The 22,801-nt window shown below is 40.1% G+C and overlaps 1 protein-coding gene across 2 annotated transcripts; it reads left to right on the top strand.

Annotated features, from left to right (window-relative positions):
• The first annotated feature begins 1,335 nt into the window (after window positions 1–1,335).
• On the top strand, window positions 1,336–22,601 carry gtf2h4 (general transcription factor IIH, polypeptide 4). 2 transcript variants are annotated; one of them, XM_073463376.1, is made up of 14 exons: window positions 1,336–1,445; window positions 1,816–1,934; window positions 2,607–2,711; window positions 5,715–5,846; window positions 8,591–8,776; window positions 10,374–10,482; window positions 11,972–12,040; window positions 12,183–12,266; window positions 16,233–16,404; window positions 17,221–17,351; window positions 18,937–18,984; window positions 19,092–19,170; window positions 19,684–19,745; window positions 20,774–22,601. In XM_073463376.1, exons 2-14 carry the CDS (start codon window positions 1,819–1,821, stop codon window positions 20,882–20,884), a joined length of 1,404 nt encoding a protein of 467 aa, XP_073319477.1. In that variant the 5' UTR covers window positions 1,336–1,445; window positions 1,816–1,818; the 3' UTR covers window positions 20,885–22,601. The 2 variants fall into 2 exon arrangements, with proteins under 2 accessions (XP_073319477.1, XP_073319476.1); XM_073463375.1 differs by having other exon boundaries at window positions 1,812–1,934.
• The last annotated feature ends 200 nt before the right edge of the window (window positions 22,602–22,801 follow it).

The following is a 22,801-nucleotide window of genomic DNA, read 5'->3' as shown; positions in this document are numbered from 1 at the left end:
GCAGAGCTGTGGGGTGGTGTTTTGCCTGTTGCCGTGGACTTTGCTGCTCCCTAGTGGACACTCTGCACCTCAGGATGCACGCTTTCCTTGGCTAGGTTTTCACTCCAAACGCAGCTGCACTCTGCCATCTGGGTTACTTTTGTTTTGGGATGATTGATGCGGGCGTCTCCCTCAGTTTTGGGATACCAGCCTCACTTCTCCAATCCCAGCGGTGCCTCCAAATGTAAAAGCCCTGAAAAGGGAGTGTTTGAGTGAAAGATGAACAGACACAACTTTCCTCAGATCACGTGTATAATGACTGAACATAACATGTAAGATAAACAAATACCATCACAGCATCTCACAAAATATACTGTACCTTGGCTTACTTCTAATATACTGACAACATATTGCAACTCACAATTTAGAGTTATCACTCAATAACATTTCAACAACATTCATATAGAATAGCCGACACACTACAACACTAGTCACATAGTTTTTCCACGGCCATCATGAAATACTACTATTCCACAGAGGACGCACAGTAGCATTAGCATTTAAGCACTGCCGGAGGTTAACGTGGCTAGCTTAATCGTCGTCAGGTAAACAACTCCATAACTTCACAATACATACAGAACATACTGTGTTACCAATAGTTTCCTGAGCACATATACACATTCACCTAACACACTAGTAAATATTAACCGTTATTATGAGGAACTCATACCTGAAAAGGGAGTGTTTGAGTGAAAGATGAACGGACACAACTTTCCTCAGATCATATGATGACTGAAGGGAGGAAGCGAGGTGATCCTTAACGTTACTCAAAAGTGCTACACTCCCTCTGCTGGATCCCACTGATGTTTTTTTACTACTGTTGGTGAATGAATGACTTTTTGAATATAACATAAGAAAACACAAAAATACTGTTCTCCAACTGCTGCAACTGGCAGTAAACATTATAAACATAAAGTATCACATAACATGAAAAATGCTCAAGTATTAAAATATGAGAAATTAGATGTTACTCTGCTACTTCAGCTGAACTGCTGGTAAAGCACATTATTCCATCTGTCGTGTGTGTGTGTGTGTGTGTGAGAGAGAGAGAGAGAGCGAGAGAGACAGAGAGAGAGAGAGTATAATGTATACTGCCTCTATGCCATAAAAAGTGATATTTTACAGCCACATATGTGTTCGATTTGTCCGCCGAGGTCAAATCTGAAAGCCTCCGCGTCTGAAAATTAGTTCACGTTGTGTAGAAACACTAGACAGTGTCATGCAACATAACTTCCACTTAAGTGGTTTGTCCAAGTGGTGTTGCCGTACCGTGCTGTCCAAGATTGCGGACGCGCATGCGCCGCGCATATCAGGCTGCAATTCCGACCGAAAACAATGCAGTTATTTTATACCTGAAAATCATTTTACAGTCAAGAATTAGTCCAACGTTTCTATTCATCTTCAAGGTAATGTTGCCTTTCATATACATTTGCTAATAAGGTTATGTTCTGTCCGCTATTACTTTGTTGTGAGTGACATGAACATAAAATGTAAATGCAAATGTGACATATTTAAAAATAAGCCGCTTTCACTCTAAACACGGATATACGTGTACCGAATTCAATTCTGGACGCAAAGAATAAATACTGTTCAGTCACTCACTGTTAGATCTCTATGTCCGGTTATGGATGACCACAGCAGCCATTGCTTCCAGTTGATACATGTTTAAAGGGGGATTGGTGCGACTTTCTGCTCTCATTGGTAAAAACGACGTAAAAATGACCGAATTGAACCGTTTACCGTAACATTTAATGACTTTATTCTTTATTTAGGAAGATAATGAAGCTGCGTGTCCAGCTGCAGTGCAAGAATCTGCACGAATACCTGAGAGAGCTGAGTCCTGAGATCCTGGACAGACTGTACAACCATCCAGCAACATGTCTGGCTGTCTACAGGTATGACTGCTAAAACACATACTGTACTTATGTTGATGATGTTAATGTGGCCATACATAATTTATCTCCAGAGGTGCAAAGAACCTATTGTACGTGTAGAATATTATCATTCGTAGCATAGTATAGTCGTAGTTTTTACAGTTTTAAAACACATTTTGTTGTTGGCATACTTGAAAACTCAAGAAAACTGGCACAGGTGTCACAAGTGGGGAAAATAGTGATCTGATATGGTTCTCAGGATTGAGTGTGTCACAGATATGTTCAGGGACTTTCTATGTACCAGGTCTGTGTGCAGGTTGGTAATTATAAAATAACAACAAAATATGCTATTTTGGTTGCCTGGTTGCATTGGTTGAATTGAACATAAACACATCGGCAAAAATCATCTTAAGATAAAGTTCAAGGACAAATCTAAGACTTTTTATAAATGAACTCCATGGTGTCCACCCATGTCTGTCAGTGCATGTCCTCTAGCACCAAGTAGTGGACACAGATGGTGACGTGTTACTCCTTTGTGCAGTGTCCAAAACACTTGAAAAACTAGAACCATGTCAGCCAGTCAGTGTCCAGTAACGAGACTCCAACTGCAGAACGTTCTTAACACAGGTTTGGGTGCAAGAGCCCATTCAGTGCTTACAGCTCTAATTTTATATTGTTCTTGATTTTTTACAGGGAACTCCCCTCCCTGGCAAAGAATTATGTGATACGAATGCTGTTCCTGGATCAGCCTCTACCCCAAGCAGCAGTGGCTTTGTGGGTGAAAAAAGACAGTCAGAAGTGAGTCAGTACTCCTACTACTTTGTCATGTCTCCATTGCACTTCTGGCAGTAGTGTAAAGGTGCGTTCACACCGGACCTTTTATTTTTGTCGCTGGCGACAAGTTTACATATTAAGTCAATGCAAACGAGCGACTGAGCGATTAATCGCTCAGGCGATATATCGCTGGGGCTCCGAGCGACAGCGACAGAGCGACGGAGCGAAAAAGCGCTCAATCGCTCTGTCGCTCGAGATGAGAAATCCCAAGTCTCTGGCCGTCAGTCGCTTGTCGCTCAGCGCTGATAGGCTGCCGTAATCTATGTGTAACTATGACAACTACTGAAACCATGGAAACGTAATACGACTCCACGGGTCCGGAAGAGCGAAGCCGGCTTTACGTTGACACACACACACGCACACACAGCCACTCGCCGGACATCAACTACAGGCGCTCCTCAGCTGGGATGGAGCGCCTGTAGTTGGTGTCCAACCGGGCAATCCTGCCTCCGATTCTCGCCAACAGCTCGTCAAACTGTCAGCCATGCTGGACCAATACAAACGGGAAGAAATGAGCGCCTCCGAGCGACGTGAAATTCACTGGAATCGCTTGAATGACGTCATCAGAGTGATCTGTTGAATTGTGCCGACGAGCGACTGCAGCTGAGCGACAGAGCGATTTTTTTGGAGCGACACGAGCGACAGCGACAAAAATAAAAAGGATCAAAAAAATCGCTATATATATATATATATATATATATATACATGGGTGTGTGACGTGACATGGCAATTTTGCTGTCTTCAGTGTCAAACATGTATAAATATAAAATATTTTTGTCAAAAACCCTCTCAATATTGTGCAGAAGATTATGCTTTATGTGAACATACTCAACATTAAAACAGTTCATCACTCATTTTTTCAGAATTTTCAACCAAACACAACAAAACTCATGTCGTGTGACTGTCCGACACTCGTTCCTCAAAGTAAGAACTTGAATAAAGCTAAGAAAAATAAATGCAAAAATTCTCAAAACAATACAGAAAAATAAGACAGATGTCTATTTGTGAGCCTACTCTTTTCAAAGTCCAAGCATAATGTTTTGAGTCAGTTCTGATCAAAAAGATTTTGTCCCACAAATCACAATCACATGGTGTGACACCATTTTGGGATAATTCAACGGGCAACTGTTTTGACATCCTTGGGAATGAGAGGTCCTTCTTCAGCAAGGTTGTTCAGTACTATCAATACCAGACAATGACAGGTTTCTGAGGTGAGTTATCATTTTTATATTTTCAATAAATCAGATTTTGTTGGCACTCTGACAAAAGTCCCACTTCCGGATGTCTTTTGGTGTGACACATTTTTCATAGAAATGCAAAAGAAATTTTATATTTTTTGTCATGATTACATGTAAATCTATGTTGCTTTGTCACAGTTGGCATCTTGTCAGCATGTTAATGTGTAGCTACAAGACTCAAGGTTGTGCTAAATGCAGAAAACATACTATGGTGTGACTCTTTATCATATGGTGTGACCTGTCTGCCTGTCACGCCATATGATTAGATTGTCACACCATATGATACGAATTGTAATTTCCTGCAGATATAACAATAAATAACAAAGTCCAATGTATGTTTTGTCCTTTCAAACATTTGTTTGGGTCCATCATCACATAAAAGCTGTAATTATCCACAATAGATTGTGTTTAGTTTAGTTTAGTTTTATTCGGTGATACAGATTTCTAGTTTATCAGACAGACTCAGCAGACCCCTTCACAGAAACCTTAGAATGCTGTTTAAGTCTAAACAATGTTTTGTCTTCGTCTTAAACCATACATTCCCTTTTCATTTTATATACAATTATTTCCATGTCACACCATATGACGATTTTAGGCACTAATGCAACAAATTGTCACATAACTTCTGATTCCAATTGAAAATCTAAAAACAACATATGTTTCTATACAGATGAGAGTTAGTGGAACAAAAGTCAATCATTTTTATGCCTGTTATTTGTAGTTTTTGAAAAAACACTTTTTTCTGGTGTATATGTCACTGACCCATATATATACATATATATATATATATATATATATATACATATATATATATATATATACGTGTGTATATATATATATATGTATATATATATATATATACACACACACATATGTGTATGTATGTGTATATATATATATATATATATATATATCTATCTATCTATATATATATATATATATATATATATATATATATATATATACATATACAACACAAGCAATAACAAACAGGAATTGAGGAAGCGCTATCATTTGTAAAATACATAAGTAAAACAGTCATTAATCAAATAAGTTAAATAAAACACTAGAACTAATACAATACACAGAGTAGGGTTAAAACATCTGAGAACACCAGTCAAAACACCTCCACCCTGTCAGCCCAGCAGGACCCGACAGCACTCCAAAGAGACTCTAATATATCACCCAGCCTGTAGTGATGTCACCGTTATATTGAAGCCTCGGTTGAACTACTTCACTAACATTAGCTGGACGTTTTGTCTGTGGAATGACTTACTGCTGGAGATTTATTGAAGTCAGACTCTGTGTTGTATTCTTTGTGCAGTCTAGCCTTGTTTGTGTTTGGCTGGACTAAAACTTAATAACAATCCATTTTTGGCCATTCAGGACTCATAACTGGACAATACTGCCCCCTGTTTTACAACTGCAATACTCACTGTTGATGTGACTGTGTTGTAAATCTACACATGATGACTCTGGCAGATATTACAATGCAATCAATCCATGTGTGTGATAGTGTCACCAGAAGAATAGTATTCTTGTAAGGTGAAAACCCCTGTGAAACATCATAATGGTGAAAGTGCCTGTGGCAGTAAACAGTAAATAACCCTGTCAGGGTTAACAACTCTTTTATCACCTATTCAGTAGGAGTAAAACAAAACTAAGAAAATTCCACATGTCAGAGTAACAACCAGGTCAGTTCATTGTCATATTTTGTCTTTGGCTGCAGGGATCATGATGAATGTGTCTCAGTGTTGGCAGGACTCCGCCTTTGGCACAGTCAGCAGCTGCAGGGAGGTCTGCAGGGATACATTTTAAATCCAGTGTTCAAAGACAACCTGAGGATAGCTCTGCTTGGCGGGTAAGTGTTCATTCCACAATGAAATCTCCAAAACTCCAAATCTGATTTTTTTAGCGAGGCAACCTTGAGATGGAGCTGCAGTTACTGTATCACTTCAAAATTCACTTCATTTGTCCCTTGGGAGATTTGTCTTGGACAAAAGGCTGCCACATAAGAATACATATAATACAGTGCATACATAGACAGACACAGCCATTTTCTATGGAGTAGTCTGCTGGAGCAGCAGCATCTTGGCAGCAGGTAGGAGGAGACTTGATAAACTTATGCCAGCTCTATCCTGGGATGCCCTCTTGACCCAGTGCAGGTGGTGGGAGAGAGCAGGATGATGGACAAGCTGTCATCGCTGCTGGTGAAGGAGTCCCACCCCCTGCAGGTCACTTTCACAGCACTGGGCAGCTCCTTTAGCAACAGACTGATACATCCTAAGTGTGTGAAGGAGCAGTATCGCAGGTCCTTCCTTCCTGCTGCTGTCAGACTTTACAATCAGCACTGCTCCCAATTAGGCCTGTCACGATAATCAATAAATCAATTAATCATACGATAAATTAAAATGAGCTCGATAATTTTGCCGGCCTCGATAATTTCCATTTGCATGCTTGTTTGTTTTCCTCGTGTCTCTCACTAGAACTCTCTTGTCAGTCACTAGCCCCATTCACGCAGCCGTTTACATGCGGGGATACTGCGTCAATTCTCCGCATCCGCCTTTGTGTGAACGTTTCAGATGCGGTGAGGGGTGAAATTTCGCTGCGCCTCCGGAGGTAGTATCAGAGGCGAACCGAGCCGGCGGCGCGGAGCAAGGGCGTGTTGATCTGATGGTGTTGGTGTCTGATAACTCTACAGACCCTTCACTCAACAAAATAAAAATAAATGTCCCACAAAGCAACGTTACAGGACCAAACAACAGGAACGTAGTAACTGGTCATGTCTTTGGCAACTTATGTGAGGAAAAAAATACCGCAGTTATTCGTGAAGAAGTGTCTGTCAGCCTGTCGGTCTGACCGACTCTTCGTCACATTTCTGCCCAAAAAACAGCGTCTGTCCCCGGCAAAAAACTTTAACTCACCAAGTGTCTGTCAGCCTGTCGGTCTGACCGACTCTTCGTCACATTTCTGCCCGAAAAACAGCGTCTGTCCCCGGCAAAAAACTTTAACTCACCAAGTGTTTGTCGCGCGACGGTCAGTTACTGTTGTCATGATGACAGTCAGCCCTCCCGACAAGACTCAGTGAACTTAGTGAACCCCGAGAGTGAGATAGTCAGACAGCGTCCAGTTTACTGATGGCGATTATGTAATTATGTAAATTATAGAAAAACGTAACTTTGTCACTTTCCAGGATGTTTGGTGTGTCAGGATCTCAATTACAACACATTATAACAGCATCCATATGATTATAAACAGACAGCTGGTACATGTTTAGATTAACAGGAGGACACCGGGGAAACACCTTGAAAAAAAACACATACGTCATCATCATCACGTGTACCGTCACGCCTCCGCATCACTACAGACAATGGTGCTAAAATTGTTGCTGCAATAAGGAACCGTGGCTGGCCATGGCTCAATTGCTTTGGCCACAGCCTCCATCTTTATTTATTTTGGATATTTAAAATGTCTTTTTCACATTCCAATGTTAAATATTCTTTAGAAATAAAGGTTTATTGATCTTTGAAAGGGTGTACTTGCATTATTATGCCATTATCATTATATTAGTTGAAAAATGGTCTCAAAGCGACAATATTATCGTTTATCGCAATAATTTCTAGGACAATTTATCGTCCAGCAAAATTTGTTATCGTGACAGGCCTACTCCCAATAGACCTCACTCTGCACTCTGCACTTTTAGTTAGAAAATGCGTCACATTTGCAGCCAGGTAAAGGCTGCAATCTGCCGCCTTGTCTATGTGAAACGGAGGTGTAATATTCCTCCTTTGCAAAAAAGCCGCCACTGGGGTAGGCATTAACATGTGACGTGACGTGAAGCACGAAGTTGGGCATGAACAGTGACGAGTGATCTAGTTATTGACGATTCTCTCGGCTGTGATGGTTAGCATCTCTCGGATCTCAGCAGCTTTCCAGTTGCTCATCTTGACTGCTGCGGATGAAGTGATGAACTGACTGCTGTGATCAGCTGTTTCCTGCTTTTAAAACTCCCGTCTGTGGGTCACACAACAGTGCATGTCAACGACACCTCCGCCCATGTCACGCAATTGCCGGCACATCGACGCCTTGGATTTGCATAGCAATGGAGGTGGCAAAAAGTGTACCCTCCAAGGCGTCATATTGGTGGACCAAAACAGACCCCCAATATGCCGCGGTCTGTGTAAATTTGCGGACCTAGCCGCAAAAAGGACAGCCAAATTGGCGGGTTGCTGTCCAGTATAAAAACGGCTTATGTTTCTTAATACCCATATTTATTATTTGTATGTAAATAAAAATTCACTGCTGTTATTTTGTACAATATCATGTTTATATGTATATACAAATCTATTCTATTTCTTACCTTTTTAATTATATTGTTAATTTTTGGCTATTGTTACTGTTTTTGTAATATTCTATCCTTTGGCTGCTGTGGCAAACAAATTTCCCCATTGTGGGACAATAAAGGAATACTGATTCTGATTCTGATACTGACACAAGACATAAGTACATGCAGCAGCACGAATGTCTGGGTCGCAGCAGAGCAGCACCACCAGAAGATATATATTGTTGTTTAAGGTCAAATTCTCTACTGCTGTGTTGATACAGGGGCAGAGCATGGGCAGATGATGGCAGCACTTTGGGTCCAGACCGCCACGCACGGGACATTGACAGTCTTGATCGCTATGCTATGGAGCGCTGGGAGGTCATCTTGCATTTCATGGTGGGTTCTCCCTGTGCTGCTGTCAGTCAGGACCTGGCTCAGCTGCTGGTTCAAGCAGGCCTCATGAAAAGGTACACAGTAGTAATAGTAGACTATTATTATGGTACACTGTAGAATGGCCCGCTCAAATAAATAGCCTATCTTGGTCACAGATATATGAAATGTATGGGGCCAATAATTCATATTATTCGGCTAGTTATCGATCTGTGAATTGTAGCTGATAAATACAGCCGATAATACAAAGCCAAATCATCTACACACTCTGATCACATTAGTTGGCGGTATGCATTTTTATAACATAGAAACAAAGAAATAGAGCTTGCTGTTGTCGTGCTCATGACATCAGATTGCTGCACCCAGGTAGAGCCACACAGTGTGAACTAGAGAGCCAAACATGTCGCCGTCTGTCTGGACATTGCAATTTGCAACACATGGTCTGCAAGGGTTCTAAAGGGAGGGAAGAGCACAACAAGTACACAACAAATCTTATTCGAGCTATGGAATATTCAATCAGCCATTTTTGATCACTACACTACTTATGAACTTCTTTTTTAAATACAAAAATATGAAATTATCAGTATCAGCCATGAGAAGCAGACAATTATGGGTTATTGAAAGAAATTCATATCGTGCATCCTTAGGTACAGTTCTTTAGGAACCATATTTGAAGGATCCTTATCAAAAATGTTTAGTGCTTTGTTTATTACACAGATTTTTTTTTAACTTTAAAATAAGTTATGACGTTAGTGTTGGCCTCAGAAATTCAGTATTGATAACACTGTGAAACTAACTGAGCCTTTGCTGAGCCTTCATTACTGTTGATACTACTGTTAAGCTTTCCATTGGAGCTCTGCATAAGCAGTTTACAATGACAGTGGTGGCAGATTGTCACTGGAAATTCATCGGTTTTAACGATGGTTGTTAACTTCAGACATAATAAGATACAAGCTTCTCACTCCTAGTCGTTGCCCATGGACATGGCTGAATATATCAGCTATAGCTAGCTAGCTAACAACAACAGCTTCTAATGTTACCCTAAACCCTACAGTATATAAAGCAGCATCGAGGACTAACCCTCAAATAGTAGATGTTCCTGTCATTGAAGAGGGCTTCATCTAATGTTACTTATAACCATTCAAAATATAATAGTTATCTAGGGACATGCTAACTATAGGCCTTGGAAGCAATAAGTTAAGTAGTCAGGCTTACTAGCATTAGAAGCTTAGATTTGAGCAGATGAATGGATTTTTAATAGATTCCCTACAGTTCTGCTCTTGTGTTCTTGACTTTGGAAAGTGGATAAAACACCACACTTCAGGCTTAAACCAATCTTACTACAGCCCCCTCCACCCTGCTCCAACATGTGGAGCAATCAAAGGTTGACCGACCTCCCATTTCTAGTAACTGATGCTAATCCAGACATAGAAAGTGTGTGGATTCTTTGCATGAGCAGACTCCACCACAAAGGAATGAAAATTAATGTGGATTCCAGTTAGAGCTTTAGCTACAGGTTGAATTATTGTTATCTAAGTGATACTGTCAAGTCGAGTTAATTTTATTTATAATATGCCAAATCAGCAGCAACAATAGCAATACCACAGACCAAGACCACAGTTTTTGTGCTGTATTTTGTGCTCATGTTGCCCTGTCATCTTCTCTGTTTGTCAGTGAGGCTGGAGAGGCACCCTATATCACCTCAGCTGGTTTCCAGTTCCTCCTACTGGACACAGCCTCTCAGCTGTGGTACTTTACCCTGCAGTACCTCAAAACAGCTCAGGTACCTTTGTATCATCTGCCACTTTGACCTGATTAGTAAACTAATTATGACAACATTTCATGCAAATGTTTAACAGGATAAAATGATGGAGTGATGACATTTTATATCCAAAAGGTCAACGGTCAACTTCACTGCCACATCATAATTTTCAACAAAGACATTTTTCTGGTCATTATTCAACCCATAACTGAGGAACAGAGGGGAGATTGATATTTCACATTTGGTCAGAACTGAATTGGTGACACTAATCTCAGTTGCCAACCTTCAAACTGTGCTGATTGTAGAGATCTTCTGTGCTGCTGGGTTGAACTTGTGTGTGAAGTATCCACATTTTAGAATTTGTAGCATGTATCAGAATCAACTTTATTGGCTATACATGTGAACACATACAAGGAATTTGACTGTTTTACACTCTAACAGACATACAGCTGTAGCTGATGTTGATTTTCAGATGATTGGGGTTTGCAAAATAGTTTCTAAGTGAAGACAGTATGTTTCCCACCAGAAATTATTCACTTCAGTGACTAACGTTCCCCAAGAACTACACTATTAAATTCCTTCAAGTCTTCACTAGATATATTCAATGAGTATGAACAGACGGGTGTAAATTGCAACCTGACTGGTGAGTAGAGGTATACAATCATGAGGCCGTAATTCTAGTTTATTCCTTGCAGTCTCCTGCCATGTTAAAACCTTGTACATACATTAGCCCCACTGCAATACGACCACCAACATTTGAGTGTAGATTGGGGTGCGTTATGCTGATTATGGCTAATGTAGCTTGTAGCCTCAATTAGAGATGAGTAGCAGCTACAGTCTGTGTGGTAAGCACGCTTCTTTCTAACTGCACGCTGCCAGATTTTCTGTCATTTTCTAACTTTGTTGTCTTCAGCCTCAACTAACACTGACTGACATTGCATTTATCAGACTTCACACAGCTTCCTCTAGACATTTTAAGTGTGGACCTCTTTAAAATCCTTTTATCCTGCTAAGGCAGCAATGTTGCCAGCAAGTATGTTGAGGTGAAGAGTTTCTTTTGAGACAGCATAAGTACAATATTGTTAACAATAACATTTTCCAGTGTTGGGTTATCATGATACTATGACAACATGGTTGACTATGATAACTCAACACTTCCTCGGTATTTACTTAAGGATACTATCCATTTTGGTGTTAAGCTACTGTCAATGAAACTAAACACTTCTGTAGGAAATGTATGTGTAGTAAATTAAAGCACAATTTCTTTTTAAAAGGAGAAAGTGTTTTCAGCAGAATAGTAAGTATGACTGTTGCTGTGCTGATGGAATTGGTGCTGTGAAAAATCAGACTGAATTTACCATAAGCTATAAAGTATGCGTAGTTCCACTCCGCCTCAGCGTTTTTAGCCCAGATTTGCTAGGGACTGTCATTTATTTGTTCCTGCTATTATTTGAATGCCCTCTTTTAATGACGAATATTTTCTCATTTGTCATTTCGTTGTCCCTTGCAGTCCAGAGGGATGGACCTGGTGGAGATCTTGTCATTCCTATTCCAGCTCAGTTTCTCTACTCTTGGAAGAGTGAGTGCACTGCAGTCTCCTTCTGTTTGAATCTTTGTGCATGCAGGAAAGCAAAATAACAATGTCAGAAGTCTGAGGTTTAAAATATTCCTGCTGAGTTTGAGTTTTCTTTAGTATGATATGCATTGCCTGTGTGTCTCAGGATTACTCAGTGGAGGGCATGAGTGAGTCATTACTCACCTTCCTGCAGCACCTGCGGGAGTTTGGACTGGTCTTTCAGAGGAAGGTAAGGCACTGGAATGGAGAGAGAAGATCCACGAACGCTTGAAATACAGTCAGCACCACATGGTATACACACCAAACTGTACCTACCTTACACCTGTAAGGATGATGATAATAATAATAATATTATTATTATTATTATTATTATTATTATTATTATTATTAATAATAATAATAATAATAATAATAATAAAAGTTACACTTAATTTAAATATAAAAGTGAGCAAATGGTTTATATGTAAGCAACATTCAGCTGTAGACCATGTAGAAAAATGTACACGTGTGATGGATAGATAGATAGATAGATAGATAGATAGACAGACAGACAGACAGACAGACAGACAGACAGAATCTATGAACAGTGACAAGACCAGGTGGAAACCTTGTATATGGCTGGACCGTGCATGGCTAATGTGATATATTGTGGCCAAATATTAAAAGGTAAAGTCAGTTGTAGTGTCAATAATGTAAGTTCCTGGCCATTAAATGTTCCACAAAAAATGATCCTGGTTCTAAATTGGATTGCGACATATAGGAAAGTGAAGTGAAAAGTAGTGAATGCATTTTTACCTTTTACCATTGTAGTGGCCATTTGTTTTAAAAAATCTACTTTAAACTTTAAATCAAACGTCAAAACGCAAATCAAAGAGCCACTGCTGCACCATGGGCTCGTATCGTACGGCAAAAGAAGTTCAATGTCCATTCAGAGTTCCTTTAGTTTTCATGGTTTATTTTTCCAAAAAAAACCCACGCAAACAAAGAACAAAGGAATTCTGCATGCCTCTCCTGCTCTGGTAAAAAAACCATAGCCTCACCCAGGTGCATCATGGTCCTACACCGATCTTTCTACCTATATAACCCCAGTGTTACCCATATTCCCAAACAAAACAAAATACCAACTAGACAACTAAACATGCTTAACAAGGGAATAACTAGACTAAACAAATAACTATTATTAATAATAATAACTAAAAATAAACAACAAACAAATAGCTCCAACAACCATTTTTAGGGATTCAGCTGTTGAGTTTGCAACACTATGAAGCTCATATACAACTAATCCCCCTGTTTGACTGCAATAGATTTTGGCACAACAAAAACTGTGAAAAATTCATCTGTTTTGCATATTTTAAGCTACAAAACAATTTTACATTAAATAACTTCATGTGTCTAATGCATAAATGGCCAAATGTGATGTGTGTAATTTTGTCTCTCATAAATAATGTGACTTATCAAAGGAAATTTGAGACAAAGAAAAGAATCTGACCCAAACAATTGGAAATATGAAATGACTTTAAAAATACTGCATATAGTTATTATATATATATATATATATATATATATATATATATATATATATATATATATATATATATATATATATATATATACAGCTCTGAAAAAAATTGAGACCACTGCAAAATGATCAGTTTCTCTGATGTTACGATGCTCTCCACCAGTCTTTCACATTGCTGTTGGGTGACTTTATGCCACTCCTGGTGCAAAAATTCAAGCAGCTCAGCTTTGTTTGATGGCTTGTGACCATCCATCTTCCTCTTGATCACATTCCAGAGGTCTTCAATGGGGTTCAGGTCTGGAGATTGGGCTGGCCATGACAGGGTCTTGATCTGGTGGTCCTTCATCCACACCTTGATTGACTTAGCTGTGTGGCATGGAGCATTGTGTGGAGAGTGGAGAGTTGTTTTCGCCCTCTGCCGGTCTGTAGCTTTGTTGTCCCCAATGTCTGCTGCTTGACCTTGTTCTTATGAACCGCCGTCTTAGAAATTTTAAGGATGGAAGCAACCTGACGCTCACTGTATCCCTCTGCCAGTAAAGCCAGAATTGAACACTTCTTTTCCTCACTCAAAACTTTTCTTTTCAACTCTTTTGGCATGGTCAATAGTTATTTTTTGATTCCAATTACTTTTGAGGTACTACTAGCACTGTTTTTGCCATCCAGCTGGTCCTATTGCAAGAGGATAGTGATGACCACAGTAGTGGTTTTTATACTTTTCCTCGTTAAATAAGATTTGGGTACATGTGATCACCTAATCAGTACCTCATTAAGTAGAATGAGGTGCGCTTGTGTTAGAATTCAACAGACACTGGAATGGAATGGCTGTCATACATGTAGAGATGCTGATTTCAGAAAAATTTGCATTGGTCTCTTAATATAAATATATATATATACATATATATGTATGTATATATATATATATATATATATATATATATATACTAGACTAGACTAGTCTAAAAATGTCATTGCCATCTGTGCTAAAAGAAAAGAACAAACAAACAAACAAAAGATTCAGATCGAATCGTGACCTTAAAATTGAAAATCAAATCGAGTTGAGGATTTTGAGAATCGTCACACCCCTTATACATATATATGTGTGTGTATATAAATATATATATATATATATGGACTTAAACCCTAATGAGCATTATTAACTGAAATAAAAATTTCGAATTTAACCCCTAACCCAAATAACCTAGAGATGCTGATTCCAGAAAAAAATGAAAAATATCACACTGACAAGTTTTCAGACCCTTTACTCAGTACTTAGTTGAAGCACCTTTGGCAGCGATTGCAGCATAGAGTTTTCTTGGGAATGACACGACAAGCTTTGCACACCTGGATTTTGGGATTTTCTGCCATTCTTCTCTGCAGATCCTCTCAAGCTCTGTCAGGTTGGATGGGGACCATCGGTGGACAGCCATTTTCAGGTTTCTCCAGAGATGTTCAATTGGGTTCAAGTCAGGGTTCCGTTGTCCCTAAGCCACTCCTGCATTGTCTTGGCTGTGTGCTTAGGGTCATTGTCCTGTTGGAAGGTGAACCTTCGGCCCAGTCTGAGGTCCTGAGCACTCTGGACCAGGTTTTCATTAAGGATATCTCTGTACTTTGCTCCGTTCAGCTTTCCCTCAACCCTGACCAGTCACCCAGTCGCTGCCGCTGAAAAACACCCCCAAAGCATGATGCTGCCACCACCGTGCTTCACTGTTGGGATGGTACTGGGCAGGTGATGAGCGGTGCCTGGTTTCCTCCAGACATGACGCTTAGAATTGAGGCCAAACAGTTCAATCTTGGTTTCATCAGGCCAGAGAATCTTGTTTCTCACAGTCTGAGTGTCCCTCTCAGGATCTCTGGAGCTCAGCCAGAGTGACCATCAGGTTCTTTGTCACGTCTCTTACCAAGGCCCTTCTCCCCCGATTGCTCAGTTTGGCCGGGTGGCCAGCTCTAGGAAGAGTCCTGGTTGTTCCAAACTTCTTCCATTTAAGGATTATGGAGGCCACTGTGCTCTTGGAGACCTTCAATGCAGCAGAAATTTTGTTGTAGCCTTCCCCAGATCTGTGCCTCGACACAGTCCTGGGTCTAAGCTCTGCAGGTAGTTCCTTCGACCTCATGGCTTCTGTGGCTCAGGGGTGGAGCCAGCGTCTTGTTAACGGAAGGTCGCTGGTTTGATTCCCCTGGTCTGCATGTCGAAGCGTCCTTGGGCAAGATACTGCTCCTGATGTGCTGGTCGGCACCTTGCATGGCAGCCACCGCCATCAGTGTATGAATTACTGTAAGTCGCTTTGGACAAAAGCGTCTGCTAAATGCCCTAAATGTAATGGCTTGGTTTTTGCTCTGATATGCATTGTCAGCTGTGGGACCTTATATAGACAGGTGTGTGCCTTTCTAAATCATGTCCAATCAACGGAATTTACCACAGGTGGACTCTAGTTAAAGGTGGAGAAACATCTCAGAGATGATCAAGAGAAATGGGAGGCACCTGAGCTAAATTTCAAGTGTCATAGCAAAGAATCTGAATACTTATGTCAATGTAATATTTCAGTTTTTCCTTTTTAATAACTTTGCAAAAATTTCAAAAATTCTCTTTCCGCTTCTGAAAAACATGAAAGGGGTCTACATACTTTCTGAATGCACTGTATAATATATATAATTTCTTCTGTCTTGTGTCAACAGAGGAAGTCTAGGCGCTACTACCCCACCAGACTGGCCATCACTCTGGCTGCAGGAGTCACCACTAGCTCCTCGTCCTCCTCCTCCCCCTCTTGTAATTTGTCTTCCACTCCAGGTGCTGGTGATGCAGGCTTCATTGTGGTAGAAACCAATTATCGTATCTACGCCTACACAAGTATGTACACAAGTATAAAGACAATGTTTAAATCTTTGTACATATGAGACTCTGTGTGAAGGCTGGTAGATTCTTATATATTGGATTTTGGCTAGGGCTGCATAGTTAATTGAAATATTATTGAAATCGTGATATGGCCAAGTGCAATATCTTAAATGTCATGATTTTAATGGGTTTTTTCAATAAAAATGAAAATTGTGATGCAAAAACGGTCATTCCTACTAATCGTGAATTATATTGCAATCTGTCAAAATAATCGCAATATAATTAGTTTTCCCCTCATATTGTGCAGCCTAACTTTGGCAACACCGGCTGGCTGTGGTTCTTTCCTGCCTGCTCTGGTTCATTGTAACTTGACCCAAGTGAACTGTGAACATTATCACAGTTAAATCATTAAAACCAGTGATGACCACACAAGACAAGCCAGCTACATTGTAGATTGGGATATGGGGAATTTGGGGGCCAGGTCGACAGCTTGAGCTCTTTGACATGCTCTGAGCATGTAAAGAGACTTCTAGGAACAGCCACGCAGTTTTGGACAAACCCTTATGTACATTCTCTCTGAATTTGAGATGGTCAGATATTAGATAACAATCTAATATCTGTGTGTTAAGTACAGAGATGGAGTCACATGAGAAGCCAAGCTTAGCATTTAGTCTGAATGCAGGGGAAATGGTAAACCTTGCTCTGCCCAGAATCCAAAATTTACTTATCCACACCTCGAACACTTAATACCAGAATTGACCCGGCTTTTGAAAGGATGCGCATTAGCTTACAGAACATACTGTCTTGTTTGTGTTTGTGTATCCCTCCCAGATTCAGAACTTCAGATTGCCCTAGTGGCCCTCTTCAGTGAATTGCTGTATCGCTTCCCCAATGTAGTTGTGGCTCAGGTTACAAGGGAGTCAGTGCAACAGGCCATTGCCAATGGCATCACTGCACAACAGGTAGGGAACTATAACACACACTGTACTGCTACAGGGGAGGTTTAGGATATTCAAAGGGGGACATATTGAACTTGTATATTGTACTACTTTGGCTAAAAGGTACAGTGTGTAATATATGGAGTATTTGGGTATCTAGCGGTGAGGTTCTAGATCACAACACTCCCTTGCTTACCCCTCTCTTTCTAAAGACATTGGAGAAGCTCCAGAAGCTACGGTGGCCCTCACGGACAAGAAACTCATTTTCTAAATATGGACTCGTCATTACTTTGACTGTCTTTGACACACCCAGCTCTAAATATCTTAGTTAGTTAGTTATCGCTCCATGTGTTGTCTTACTGCAACAGACAAGGATAAAATCTAAATAAATCTTGCTAACATGACAATACCACAGCTCTCTGAGAGGCACAAACTGAGGCTTACTCAGTAACACAACTAAGTAGTTTAAGCAATTCATCACTTTAATATTTCAACATTTAATCAGATTATGCAAACTAAACATTTTATTTCTTCACTTAGTGAAAGAAAAAAAAGTGGTGGAGCAGCTCTGGTGCGCTCCCGCAGCACTACACCCATGGTTGTAATCCTTAATGTTACTCTTGCCTGTCCAGCAGAAAGCATGACATTTCTTCATCATCAGAGATTTCCAGCTTGGAAAGGCAACTCCAATGTTTATTCCTGTCTTATGCCATCACTTGTCCCGATCTCATTCAGCATCATCATTTGGCAGGAAACAGCAGCCACTCGCTCTTCTTGTTCTTGTTCTTCTTGTTCTTCTTGTTCTTGTTCTTCCAACCAATGCATTTCCTGTGGCCACCAACTAAATTTAAAAACACGAAAGGCTCTCACTAGTGCCAGGTTTGTCTGTTCTGGGCTACTGTAGAAACGTTGCGATGCAATACGGCGACCTCTGTGGAGGAAGACCCACTCCCCATGTAGATATAGACGGCTCATCCTACGGTCATGAAAACACAAGGACTCTTATTTTCAGGTGATTATACAGTAATTAAAACATACTTATGATTATTATATTCCATTTCCGCCAAGTCTGTTCTGTAAGATGCCACTACATATTACACACTGGACCTTTTAATGTTAATTTAGAGATGCTGTGAAGCTTTTTTTTTAAATATACTTCTGTCAAAAGCTACAGCTACAACCGTACAGTGAGATGAACTATCTGTGCAGTTACTTAAAGTACTTACAGTAAGATGGGTTGATGCCACCATTCAGCCACAACATTAACAGGTGAAGTCTATGGGTCGGACTTGTTCTGGGACGTCCCACAGATGCTCGATCAGATTGAGATCTGGGGAATTTGGAGTGCCGTTGCCAATGATGGATCGTACTTGGTCTGCATGTTTGGATGGGTGGTGTGTGTCAAGTCGCATGAATGCCAGGACTCGAGGGTTCTCAACAGAACAATGCATTGTAACAAGACAACCAATGTTGTTCCCTTGAACTATCAGTGGTTTTAATGTTGTGGCTGATCGATGTATGTGTTTAACTGAAATTGCATATATTGTGCTCAATATCTATTGTCTAATTCTGCCTGCTTTAGTGTAATAAGTCTTTCTTCACTGTCCAGATTATCCACTTTCTGAGGACCAGAGCTCACCCTGTCATGCTCAAACAGGTACATCAAGCCAATTCATTCGTTTCACACTTGATTATAATATATGATGACTAGTTGGCCTTTGGCGGTTCTGTACAGTGTCTTCATCCTCTATCTCTGTGATTCAGACCCCAGTCCTGCCTCCAACTATAACTGATCAGATCAGACTGTGGGAGCTAGAGCGTGATCGCCTGCAGTTCACAGAGGGTGAGCATTCTTATCTTTCAGTATGTGCAAGCTTAGGGGATAGTGTTGAATTCACTGATGTTTATTGATGACAGTCACTGGAAATAACAGGTGAATGAAAACAGTATTTGTGTTAAAGGGAAAGCAAGAGCAGCATAACAAGAGCAAAACATTCATCTAGTTTATGAAAAAAAATGCATGTTGTAACAGTGCTAATGAATTTAGCATTACTTAACTTAAAAGAAAATCTAGTGGAGAAGTGTGTGTGTGTGTGTGTGTGTGTGTGTGTGTGTGTGTGTGTGTGTGTGTGTGTGTGTGTGTGTGTGTGGTGGAATCTGAGCTCTCTCTGTAGAGCTGCTGTGAACTAATTTGTTTGGTCATCTTCATCTGTCCTGCCTGAACCTCACTGACAGCTGTAACTTGCTGTCTGACTTGTTGGATGCTGTAATGGAGAGGATGAGTATTGATATTGTGTTGGTCTGTAACCTCATTTATCACCTGTCTATGTTTTGTTGATGTCAATGTCTCCTTCAGGAGTGCTCTATAACCAGTTCCTCTCCCAGGCTGACTTTGAGGTGCTGCGAGACAGAGCTCAGGTTGGATTTTTTTTTCTATATCAATGATTAAATAATATAATATTTTATATTCAATATTTTATGGATTTTATAAGACTTCATTGAAAACGAGATGGCCCATCATATTTCATCTCTTTGTCCTTCAAATAAATATATAAATAAATAGACTTAGATTTGTAAATAATTTAGGCTTCATTGTACTATAGTGTTGGAGCATAAGAGCAAGTGATCTTTGAGGAGAATGTGGAAGAGTCAGATGTTGTCACATATGCCATTTTTCCATTACATCTGCCGGCCAGAGTCTCGCCTATTTCTACTGCGACACATGCGCGGTTCTTGGCAAAAATCGACCTGAAAACAACCTGTAGACAGTCACGTGGACATCATAGAAACGTTTTACTACAGTTTTAATGTCTGAATGTGTAGAGTATGCCACAGACATGAAGAGAATACAAACACAACATGTGAGGGACAGTTTCTTTCCTGTGCACTCTCTTTCACTTTCACTTTCTCTCCCTCTCACTTCCCCTCTGGCTTTCTCGCTCTTTCAGCGGTGTAAAGGAAAATCACGTCATCATATTTATTGATAATTATCAAAGGCAAACTCCATGTAAACAGACAGGGCAGGCAGGAACCACGCTGCAGCAGCAGTGCAGCTGACACGCAGCCTGTGTGAACACAAACACGCGAGTGAGCAGCAGAAGCTCGGTAACGCAACCGCCATGCAGCACACAGGTGTCCAGTGTGCACAGCCTGGTAGTGTTCTTCTTTCCATGGGTATTTTGGTCCGCCAGCCCTCATTTACTCTGTTCGTATTATATGTTGTTTTCTCTTATGCACGCTATTACTTGTTACTGCTATGATGATCCAATAACCACTGCAGGGATTAATGAAGTCATGTTTTCTTTTCCTTCAACATTAGCTCTAGAAAATTATCCACCCCCTCCATGTCTTTGACTTTTCCAACTCACTGCTGCTCAATCACCATTTAATGACATAATCATAAACTCCTTACAGTAACAGCAGTTCTTGTACTTGTTGTGACGCAGGGTCTTGGCTGTCTGGTGTGGCAAGACGTGGCTCACAGGGTGATGGTGGTGACACCACAGGGACACAGTGAGGTGAAGAGGTTCTGGAAACGACAGAAGTCTCACACGTAACCAGAGGAAGAGAAACGAGGTGCAGTGATATCGCACCAGACAGCTGTTCCTGTGGCGTCCAGATGTTCCTGCTGCCACAGTTGTTCATTGTTGCAAGTCCTGTAAGAAAATGGAGAAGATAGAATTATTTTGTATTTGAATTAAATGGTGTTAAGAGGAAAATATACTCATCTGGTCATTCTTCTTGCCTTTTTGAGTAGTTAGGCAATTTTCTAATAAGCCTATGATGAAATACTATCTTTTATACCGTACATAAAGCAATATCTAAATATGGATTTAGATCCTTTTTTTTGTGTTCATCACTTCCTGAAATTATCCATTTATTAGTCATATAATTTGAGCTCTCAATCAGTCAGTTGTGAGCAACAGGCAGGGATACACACACTGACTGATTCAAGTCATTTGTTTGTGGGTGTAATGGAATGTCTTTAGGACCACAAATACGCTGCTGATTCAGGTTGCTTTCATTTAGCTGCAATGATTCATTAACATTGGTCTTAGACTGTTATTTAGATAGCTAGATCTAGATTGATATGAAATTTGTAGGCTTAGATTTAATGTCTGCTCTCTCTCTCTCTCTCTCTCTCTCTCTCTCTCTCTCTCTCTCTCTCTCTCTCTCACACACACACACACGCCAAGCTACTGTTTTCAAAAGAGGACATTTGTATGGATACACTCAATGAACAGAGTGTAGTATTGTAGTTGACAATGCAAGGTGAAACCTGCAGTATAACAAAAGTTGTGGCTGAGCCTGAGAAGATAGCTTTGGTGTACCACCTTGTGCTGAAAAAGATTCTGCTCATGTACCTGTGTGTGCAGCCAAAATCAAATTTGGTACTGGTTCTTTTTATTAATAACTAAAATGGCACTCAGTAGAGTGCCGTGGCCCAACAGTCTCCTTTAATTCAATCAAGCCTAATCCAATATCAAACTGGATAGCCCTCTACCACTCTATATTTGAAACTGCTTAACCATGATTTAAACTCACCTGATCTAGGATCCACATCAGATTGTACTCACTCACAGATACCAACCTAAATACACCAGATTTTTTCAATCAAGATCCACGCATTATTCCTGAGAAAATAACTGAAATATTGAAAAACACCCTATCTCATAATGTTAAAGAAGAAAATCCTGGATTTGTCGCTTTATCCAGAGCCACAGCAAAACAGAATGAGGTCTATTCTGAGCTGAGAACCATCCTCCATCCAAGTTTCATGGGAATCCATACAGTAGTTTTTGTGTCATCCTGCTGACAAAACAACCAACAAACAAATGGGCACAGGTAAACATAACATAACCTCCTTGGCTGAGTCAGGTACAGGTCTGCTTTCAGTCCCTAGAGTCAAAACTAAACATGGAGAAGCAGCATTCAGTTATTATGCACCACATATCTGGAACAAACTCCCAGAAAACTGCAGGTTTGCTCTAACTCTCACCTCTTTTAAATCAAGACTGAAGACCTTTCTGTTTGCCACTGACTTTCACTGAAGCAATTTTAAGGCTTTGAACTGCACTGTGACTTATTTTCTAGTCTTGTCTCTTTTAAACCTATTCTATTTTAGCCTACTTTCCTATTTCTTGTTTTAATGTTTTGTTTTAATGTATTTTAAATGCAATTTTTAATTTCTTTAATGTAATTTTTATGCCCCTGTAAAGCACTTGCCTTGTGTCTGAATTGTGCTATACAAATAAACTTGCCTTGCCTTAATAATTGCTTTTCCAAAAAATCCATTATTATAAAAAGGGGACGTGGGTTACTGACCAAACACTATCTAAAAAAACTATCAAAAAATATCTCTTACAGCAGCTTTAAATCTGAGTGGTGTATATGAGCAGGACTGATGGACAGAATCATAGTCCAGTATGCATCCTACACCAGAGTAATGTGAAAACCTAAAGGCCTCCAGATCA

Source organism: Pagrus major, chromosome 3, assembly GCF_040436345.1.
Source record: "Pagrus major chromosome 3, Pma_NU_1.0".
NCBI lineage: Eukaryota > Metazoa > Chordata > Actinopteri > Spariformes > Sparidae > Pagrus > Pagrus major.
Note: the sequence above shows the minus strand (reverse complement) of the source record. Positions and strands in the feature narration are given on the sequence as shown.

What these genes read in the sequence shown, in the direction of transcription:
- gtf2h4 (XM_073463376.1), top strand. Translation starts at nt 1,819, where the DNA reads ATGAAGCTGCGTGTCCAGCTGCAGTGCAAGAATCTGCACGAATACCTG. An exon ending in GTTTCTCTACTCTTGGAAGA is followed by an intron (nt 12,041 to 12,182) that starts GTGAGTGCACTG and finishes TGTGTGTCTCAG; the next exon opens with GATTACTCAGTGGAGGGCAT. An exon ending in TCGTATCTACGCCTACACAA is followed by an intron (nt 16,405 to 17,220) that starts GTATGTACACAA and finishes TATCCCTCCCAG; the next exon opens with ATTCAGAACTTCAGATTGCC.